The 9,182-nt window shown below is 38.6% G+C and overlaps 1 protein-coding gene across 1 annotated transcript; it reads left to right on the forward strand.

The window, feature by feature from the left end:
- Positions 1 to 2,237: 2,237 nt before the first annotated feature.
- Positions 2,238 to 4,920, forward strand: AARD (alanine and arginine rich domain containing protein). Its single transcript, XM_026689394.2, has 2 exons — positions 2,238 to 2,563; positions 4,433 to 4,920. The coding sequence occupies exons 1-2, from the start codon at positions 2,342 to 2,344 to the stop codon at positions 4,571 to 4,573; spliced, it is 363 nt and encodes a 120-aa protein (XP_026545179.1). The 5' UTR covers positions 2,238 to 2,341; the 3' UTR covers positions 4,574 to 4,920.
- Positions 4,921 to 9,182: the final 4,262 nt, after the last annotated feature.

Consider the following 9,182-nt stretch of genomic DNA (forward strand, 5'->3'; position numbering starts at 1 on the left):
ATCATTTAAACACCTCTCAAACATCAGTCTGGATAGTGATGTGAATCTCAGGGCAGAAAGAAATATTTGCCAGGGGATGTTTGTGCCATGTTTTGGTGCAAGCAGGTACAGCCAAAGCAAAATCATAAAAAGTCAGTATTCTTCCCTAACTTCTCACTTAACACTTCCATCTTTTGAAATTATACCAACTATTTTTAAATTTATCTCTTAACACAACCAAAAGGTTTATAAACTCTGTAGATTTTTTATTTTCTTGCAATATGTAACTGATAGGCTGGAGCTAAATGAATCTTCTGTAAATGATCATGCGGAACCCTTTACACAGATATCTTTTGACATGCCATAGCAGATAACAAAAATGAAGCCCAGAGTTTTTTTCGGAGTCCTAGAAAAACTGAATATATGAAAAGCTTCACATAGGGCCACCTCAATATTTCACATTAAATATTAACCTTAAAGATAAAGGATAAAGAAGATACAGAATATTTTTAACATGGGATTTGTTTTAAAAATGTTTAGACAATGAAGGTAGAAATTAGAAGTTAGAAGAATACCATTGTATACAAGTAAATATTGTTACTACTATTGATATGTGCAAGTAAATTGACCCAGACAATACACAGTTTATTAATGTTAATCTTTATGTTAAAGAAAAATGTACAACTAAAATTTATAAAAAAGATATTTCAAAATAAATACAAATCCAGCCTTGGTCAACCAGGTGCCCTTAAAATGTTGTTGGATTACAATACCTATCATGGCAAATGATGGACATTATAATCCAGTAGAGCTGGAAGATTCTGGGTGGAAAGATAGGTGTGATCCAATCTTCACTTTGTCTAGCCTTTTTTTTAAAAAAAAGAGCCATTCAGTAGAAACTTTACACAAGTTTCTGACTTCCTTTTCCCTCTCACACACAGCAAAAGCGAGATAAACCTACCACCAGCTGCAAGAAGAAAAAAAGAAGCCACCCCACCTTAATAAAGATTTTCTGAAGAGCTGCTACAATTTGTTCCCTTCTTTTCTTCCAATTTATAGTCTGGTACATTATCTTCAGGTCATTTCCACAATAAAAAATCTTGCATCCTTGTCTTGTAAGGCTTGACCTTTCATTCTCAGCCTTGGTTGGTTGCATAATAATTGAGCTTGTGTGCTTATCAGCTTTTACATTAATTCCAGTTTATCGTGGGTGCCCTTGAAAATGAGCAAAGAGTATGACCAGTTCCTACAGTTTTATTTTATGGTCTTGTAAGTTGTAAACTTCAGGACATTGGGGGGTATTACAATTTGGTCTATTTTAAAACATGGAGGAGACAGGGCATGCATATAGTCTTGTTTACTTGTTTTTGCAAATAGGAGACAGTTCAAAAATATACATTTTTTTCTCCAATTTGCTTTCTTTAAAAAGCAAGTATGCTTAATCACCCAATCAAATTGGCTTGATACAGATACATATATGTGCATGAATCTGGATTAAGGGAAGGGATGTCAAATTAGATCCAGACTTCAAAGCCCCATTGACTTTGTGGCATAAAGTATTCTGCACCCACATTTGTGGTATCTAAATGCCGAGCATGCTTCTAAATTGATGTGATTTCTAGCTTGCCAAAGACAGGATCGCTACCACAAAAGTGTCAAGATATATACAATAGTTTTAATCATGAATGCCATTGATTTGGAAATTAAGAACACGTGGTTTACAGATGAACTTCGATGGAAATATTTCACTATAAGGAAACTTGAATGTCTAGGTCTCAGAACTCACAATTTTCCATTTTCTCTGGGTGTTCAAAGACCAAACTGTTGAAAATTAGATTTGGGCAAACCAATTTTGTATTTACTGGTGTATGGATTTTTCCTTGGGTTTGAGCAGGTTTGATCTGAGAATTACCTTGCTGTGTTATGACTACAGTTATGGTAAAGTATGCAGATGAGCTGGCTGAAATGCAAGATGGAAATGAGACTAATCCATCCAAGAAGAATAAATTGTATCATTGCACCGCAGGAATGAAAGGCCTAGATTGTGCCTTTCCTTCCAATGCAGCATGAGTGAAAGAAGTGGGGAGGGAGAGAGAAAGAAAGAAAGAAAGAAGAGAGATTGATTCCCAGAGGGAGAAATTTTGCTCTTTACCCCAGTCTACCCCCCACTTCTCTCCCACTTTCTTTGGAATGATATACAGGGAGGGGAGGGGAGGGGAGGATGGGCTTTCTGTACATAAGAGCCAGAGCGGCTCAAGGCTAGGAAACAATAAGCACAAGGGAGAGTGTGGGAGAGAGGCTGGCAGAGATCTCTTGAAGCTTGGCTGCGCCTCACCACTTCTTTCCATCCCACCCTTGCTCAATGAAGCCAGAAGAGGATGAAGATATGTTCTCCAGCTTTTTGCTGGAGGACATAAAACAGAGGCTGCTCCAAGCTTTCCAAGGGCAGATGACAGGGGTAGCAATTACTCCTGTGTTGTCTAGACCTGTTGAAGATACGGGCCGTGGCAGAAGAGCTGTGCCCACTCAGCACCTACACTGGGGCCACATGGAGAAGGGCATAGCCTGGCTTCGCATAGAGTTGGTAAGTGAAGTGGGCAAGAGAGATAGTTAGACACCCTCCTTTGAGAATATGAAGGGGGTGAACTGTAGCCCTAAGTTGTCCATTTTACTTGTTTTGTTATTACAAACTTCTGAACCTTTTCTAAGTATTGTACAAATCATATAGTCCCTCCTGTTGGAACTAAAGGATGGGGAAAGAAAATTAACACCAGCGATGAAACAATAACCATTTTTGGCCAAAGGATGAAGTTACTTGCTCTTCTCCTTGCTGCCTTATCCATGATGATGATGATGATGATGATGATATGAAGCCTTTATATCATTATCAGTATCCATGCTTGTCAATTCACTTCCCCCACCCCACCCCACCCCCAAAAAACCTAACAAAACAAGAAAAATATAACGAGTGAAGAGGGACACAAAGAATCTTGGGTGGTTAGAAACAGGATCTCTTAGAGCTGTCTGATCCATTGGGGAAAAAATCGTTCAGAGAGAAGTGGAGTCAAATCATGAAAGAAATATATTGATGTGATGCACAGAAGAAGCTGCTGTGATTAAAAAGTACATGAGTTATGTGGGGAAGACAATTAAGTTTCACCCAGGTTTGACTTTGTAGCGATGTACAGTTCCCTGTTTGGGTTCTAAGTTGGTGTATTAAACTGAAATCATTTTGAGATTATATTATTATGATCATATTCAGGTGTCTGAAACAAGATTGATAATGGTATTTCTTCCTGCTGTGTTATCAAGTCAAAATATAAATTGCAATTATAACTCCTCAGAATGATCTCTGGTTTGGGAAAAATCTATACATTCTTCTGATGCCATTTTTTAAAAATACAACCAAGACAATGCTAGAGAAGCAGTGGTGTGTTTACCAACTAATTGGCATCATTGTTAAAACACATCTAGATATTGCCAAGTTTTTTTTAATCTTACCTAGCTCCTTGACAGACCATGTTTTTACTTCTACTTGAAATATCACCCAGTTTCCAAACAACAAGTTTAATCTTTTACTCACGCTTGAATCAAAGCACTTTCAAATGTCTCTTTTAAAATGCCAAATTATGCCTTATTTTTCTTGTGTTTCATTCTTTGTTCTCAGAGACTGGTTTGGTTCCAAAATATTCCGGGTAGTATGCTAGAGTTCCATGAATGAAGCAAAGACAGTTCTATAATCATCAATTATTTCATCATTTTGTTAGCTGGTCACCAATGGTTCTCAGCCACCTTTGAAATCAAAGGTGCTCAAAATCTGGATCAGAACCACTTGAGATGCATAAGTATTATTATTTACTTAGCATACAGCAGTGTTACATTAGCCAAGAGAGTACAGTATTAATACAAAGTAGTTGCTTGGCTGCCAATAATTGCCAATCCATTCTGTTCACGCTTGCACGCTATCTAAAGTGCACCATAGGAGGCAGACTAGCCCTCACCAGATTTGATGGCGTTCTGCAATGTTATCCAGGGCACAGTGGTTAGAATGCAGTACTGCAGGCTATTTCTGCTGCCTGCCGGCTGCCTGCAGTTCGATTCTCATTGGCTCAAGGTTGACTCAGCAGCCTTCCATCCTTCCCAGGTCGATAAAATGAGGACCCAGATTGTTGGGGGCGATATGCTGATTCTGTAAACTTAGAGAGGGCTATAAAGCATTGCGAAGCACTCTCGTTACATGTGGAATCTGAAACAATTTATTCTGGTTTATTGTGCTGTGTGAAAAATACATTCTGTGCTTGCCTGAATGTTCTTTGATATAAGTTTGCTTACAAATATTTCAGGACTAAATTTTGACCAGAAACAGAAGCAAGGCTGATTTCTGCTTCTAATTAAGCTGTTCTGGATGGTGATCATTCGTTGAAAGCAGTTACTGTCTTTTGTTTCTTTGTAGCTTGAGATGAAGTTCCAGAACCGGAAACTTGCCAAAACTCTGCTGGATTTAAATATGGAAATTCAGAGGCTGAGGAATGAAATTGATATGCCAGCAGCTCTAGAATCAAAAGACCTAAGCTTCTTTGGAAATCCAGACTAATAAACTGTTTTAGGAGACCAAATCTAGACTCCAAAATGCATCCTTTTACTAATTCAGAAAAAAAATTGAAGATTGGATTGCATATTTAAGTTCAGTCTCATAACAAAATGTTCATTGAAGATTAATAAGATTTCTGCTTGACTCAGTTGGGGGAATGATGTATTCAAAAGAATTTGATGTCTCCCCAGGAGTTTCAGCTGAAAGAAAAATGAAGTGTTTGCATCATCTTTCAAATGTGGTCGCTGCTTTTAGAGTGGCCTAAAGAGCCACCCCAAATTTGATCCTAGGAAAGATGGGAGGATAACTTAGAAAGCTGTTAAAAATAATAGCAACAATATCATTTGACTTATTTGCAGTAAATAAATTTAGTTTAGATTATTTTATTGTCATTGTACCTCATACAATGAAATCAAACACCATCTTCAGTGCACATCATGTCCCTGACTATGAAAATAAACACAAACAAACATCCTTCACCCTTTACACATTGAACCGGAAACCCCCGACACCACACCAACACTGCATTATACAGCAGAATTCAAAAGAGCTACTGCCCTGGGATAGAAGCTGTTTTTCAGCCTATTTGTCCTTATTTTTATTATTCTGTACCATCTGCCAGATGGTAATAGTTCAAAAAAAGGGTGCCCAGGATGAGATGGATCTTTGAGAATGTTTTGAACTTTCTTAAGGCAGCGGGAGCTATAGAGCTCTTCCAAAGAGGGGAGAGGGCAACCAATGATCTTCTGGGCAATGACATTAACCCACTGGAGTGCTTTCCTATCTGCCACTGTGCAATTGGCAAACCATACAGAGATGCAGTATGTTAAAATGCTCTCTATGGTGCAGCGGTAGAAGATCACCAGCAGTTTTTTATTCAGTTGTTTTCTGAAAAGTCTCAGGTAGTATAATCTCTGCTGGGCCCTTTTGACCAGGGCTGCAATGTGGGCACCCCAGGTCAGGTCCTTTTTTAGGGTAACACCCAGAAACTTAAAACTGGCCATTTGCTCCACTGTCTCCATTGATAAGCAAGGGCTGGATGTTTGATCTATTCCTTCTATAATCCACTATAAGCTCCTTGGTCTTAATGGTGTTGAGGACCAAGTTGTTGTCTCCACACCATGAAAGCAACCTGTCCACCTCATCTCAGTAGGCAGACTCATCCCCCCTGGAGATAAGTCCCACCACTGTTGTATCATCTGCAAATTTAGCAATAGTATTACTAGCATGAGTGGGAATGCAGTCATGCACATAAATAGTATAGAGTAAGGGACTCAACACGCAATCCTGCAGTGTACCAGTGTTAAGAATAAGGTCTGAAGAGGTATGATTACCTAATCTGACCCTTTGTGAGTGGCCAGACAGAAAATCCATAATCCAAAGGCAGATTGAATTAGATCCACAAAATCCACCAAAAGCATCCTCACATAACCCCCCTGCTATTCTAGATGAGTCAGAGCAGTGTGAAGAGTGATGGTTATAGCGTCCTCTGTAGATCTATTTTGTCTGTATGCAAAAAATTACACCCATTTCAGAAAAATGGCTTGTATCCACAGGTGGTATTCAGCAGATTCTGACAGAGCGGAAAATTTGAGTAGTTCGGAGAACCGGCAAATACCACCTCTGACTGGAGATTTTATAGTATCCTTCCCCTGCCATGCCCACCAAGCTACGCCCACAGAACCAGTGGCAAAAAAAAAATTGAATCCCACCACTGCTTGTATCGGTGATCACTTTTTTAAAATTTAATTTTATTAACAGAATTTATTTACAAACAGAAAAACATTTAAAAACAATGAACATGGTGCATACATAACAAAAAATACAAATTTACCTACGTACATAAATGTTAATCATCGTTAATACAATCACTCCTTTCTTTTTGAAACCAGTAGTAAAACTTCTCCCAAATTTTGTAATAGTCAGATTCAGTCTTATCTTTTAATTCTTGAGTTACTCTATCCATTTCAGCACATGACCCAATTTTTCTAATTATTTCCATCTCTTCTGGCATATCATTTCTTTTCCATCTTTGGGCAAGAGCTAATCTCACGGCAGTGGTGACATGAACTATTAGGTATATTATCTCTTTATTATATTTCCCCACATTGATTCCCAATAGAAAAATTTTGGGTCTGAACTCTATTTTAATTTTACACATCTCTTCTAACCAGTTTCTGATTTTCAGCAAATATATTTGGACTTTTTCACATTTCCACCATATATGGTAGTATGTTCCGATTTCTTTGTTGCATTTCCAGTATTTAGGGGATAATTTTGGGTACCTTTTTGCTAATTTTGATGGGGGGATATGCCATTGGCAAAACATTTTATGTAAAAAAAAATTATATGCCACAGCTGTTTTTTTCCTTCTAAAAACCTGCAAGCAAATTCATCACAGATTTCCTACTATCTCATTGCAATGTCAAGCTCAATATTCTCTCTAAGCTCCATGCATGCCCATACACAAGACTCTGTCTGCCACACTCTGGTAAAGACGAAGTATTAACGAAGTTCATTTCTGCACAGAAGTAAGGAGAGAGAGGTGGGAGGGAGGGAGAGGGAGGGAGGGAGAGAAGAAACTTCTAGCCTAAAAGTTGAAGAGTGGGGATGTTCTGCCATACTCCAGGCCAGAGAATTGAGTAGCAGTGGGCAAGAAGAAGTGAAGCAAAGAGGAAAGCAAAAGGTAATTACTCATTTAAAAATAACAATTTGACAGCTTGTCAATCTAAAATACAGGTAGTCCTCCACTTACAACCACAATTGAGGCCAAAGGTCTGCTGCTAAGCAAGACAGTTTAGCTTGGTAGTTCCTTGCAGACATTTCATTATCAAACTAGGTAATATCATCAGTAAAAAGGTAAAGGTTCCCCTCACACATTATCAGTACTCATAGTCTAATCTCTAATTTAAACACATTCCATGAAGGCAGGGGTGGGATTCAAAATTTTTAACAACCGGTTCTGTGGGTATGGCTTAGGTGGTGGGCGTGGCTTGGTGGTCATGTGACTGGATGGACATGGCTTGGTGGTCATGTTATTGGCTGGGTGTGGCTAACTCAATATCACATCAAGGCACGCATCTCCTTGCCTGGCCTCTCATGACTGTGAGGATGCTGCAACAGTCGTAAGTGTGAAAAATGGTCATAAGTCTCTTTTTTCAGTGCCATTGTAACTTTAAATGGTCACTCCACATAAGCAAAGTACCAGCAAAGGAGGAGAAAAAAAACTCCAGAGTCGTTCCTGAGACAGGAAGTCTAGTCCTGCCAAGAATGTAATAAGGGTTAACAGAGAGGCAGTTTCTGTAAGCAACACCAGAATGTTTCCTTCCTGCCTTCCTTACAGGATTAGGCCAGTAATTTCTTCTAACAACCAGTTCTCCGAACTGCTTAGAATGTTAACAACTGGTTCTAGTGAATAGGTGCGAACTGGTAGAATCCCACCCCTGCATGAAGGGGAAGAGGTCCTGGAATTACCGTTTTTTGTTTTCTTTTTTAAATAGTGTATTGCTTACAAAATGGGTAATTTGCTAAGTCTTCTCCACATCCTTTTATACTAATGGACTGAATGATTTTTTGTACCCAGCCTTTGATTCATGTTGTCCCAGTGGATTTTTTTTTTTACTCAGAAACTTCAACAAAAGGAAGCCAGAAGGCAAATGGTTCCATTCATCATATGTAAAACAGTGAAATATGTCTGCAGATAAACCTTTTAAATTAAATTAGCTCTCACACACACACACACACTTCTGGCAGGTAGCAGAAATAAGGGTGTGAAACAACAGCATTTCATCTGCAAGCTGCTGGCATCCTACATATTGCAGATTCCAGATATGATTAAATCTGAGGGAAAAACTAGCACATAGTGCTGTTACTAACCTTTGGATAATATGTAAATGGTACTTTCTTTACCATCCAAAATGAAAAATGATTATGAGGCTTGCGATGCTTGTGGTTATCAGTACACTGACATACCCTGGAAGCATAAAATCGTACTGCTTTTAATAACATTGGACATATTTCAGAAACCAGGCAGCGCTAATGCATCCAGATGTGATACAGCTTGCAAAGTTCACTCGAGTGGCTGCTTTGTATTCTAATAGTCTAAGTATTTTGTGTCTGCTGACTTCTCCGGCAAGTGAATGGGATGGATTCCAGGGGCTCCAGCATGGTCCTTCTGCAGCTCATCTGATGCTGATTAAAATGTATAGGCACATCTAACGCAATTGGAAAGTTCAGGAAAAAAAAACCCTTCTTTCCAGAGGTTCACTTGTTCTTTTGAAAATAATCAGACTTAAACTCTACTTTTACCTTTAAAAGATTTTAGAAGAACATCTGGGTCAGATAGCTCTACAGGACCATTCTTCTGTTCAGCATCTGAATATACAAGAATTATGGCTGAAAGCCTCACGTCGGCTAAATACACACCAGTGTATTTCTTTTTCTGCTATGGATATACCTAAGAAGTAGCCTTAGGTGTAGAAAATATAGATCTGATCTTCACTCACTTGAGCGCCTAATTAAGCTCCTATCAATTTTCAATTATTTAAAATTAAGCTTAGGGGAGTTAGATAGGACAAGATGCATGAAGGCATCAAAGGGTGAAAAAAGGAAG

This window comes from Notechis scutatus, chromosome 3 (assembly GCF_049901735.1).
Source record: "Notechis scutatus isolate UNSWTSFEM ecotype Mainland chromosome 3, rNotScu1.2, whole genome shotgun sequence".
In the NCBI taxonomy this organism is placed as follows: domain Eukaryota; kingdom Metazoa; phylum Chordata; class Lepidosauria; order Squamata; family Elapidae; genus Notechis; species Notechis scutatus.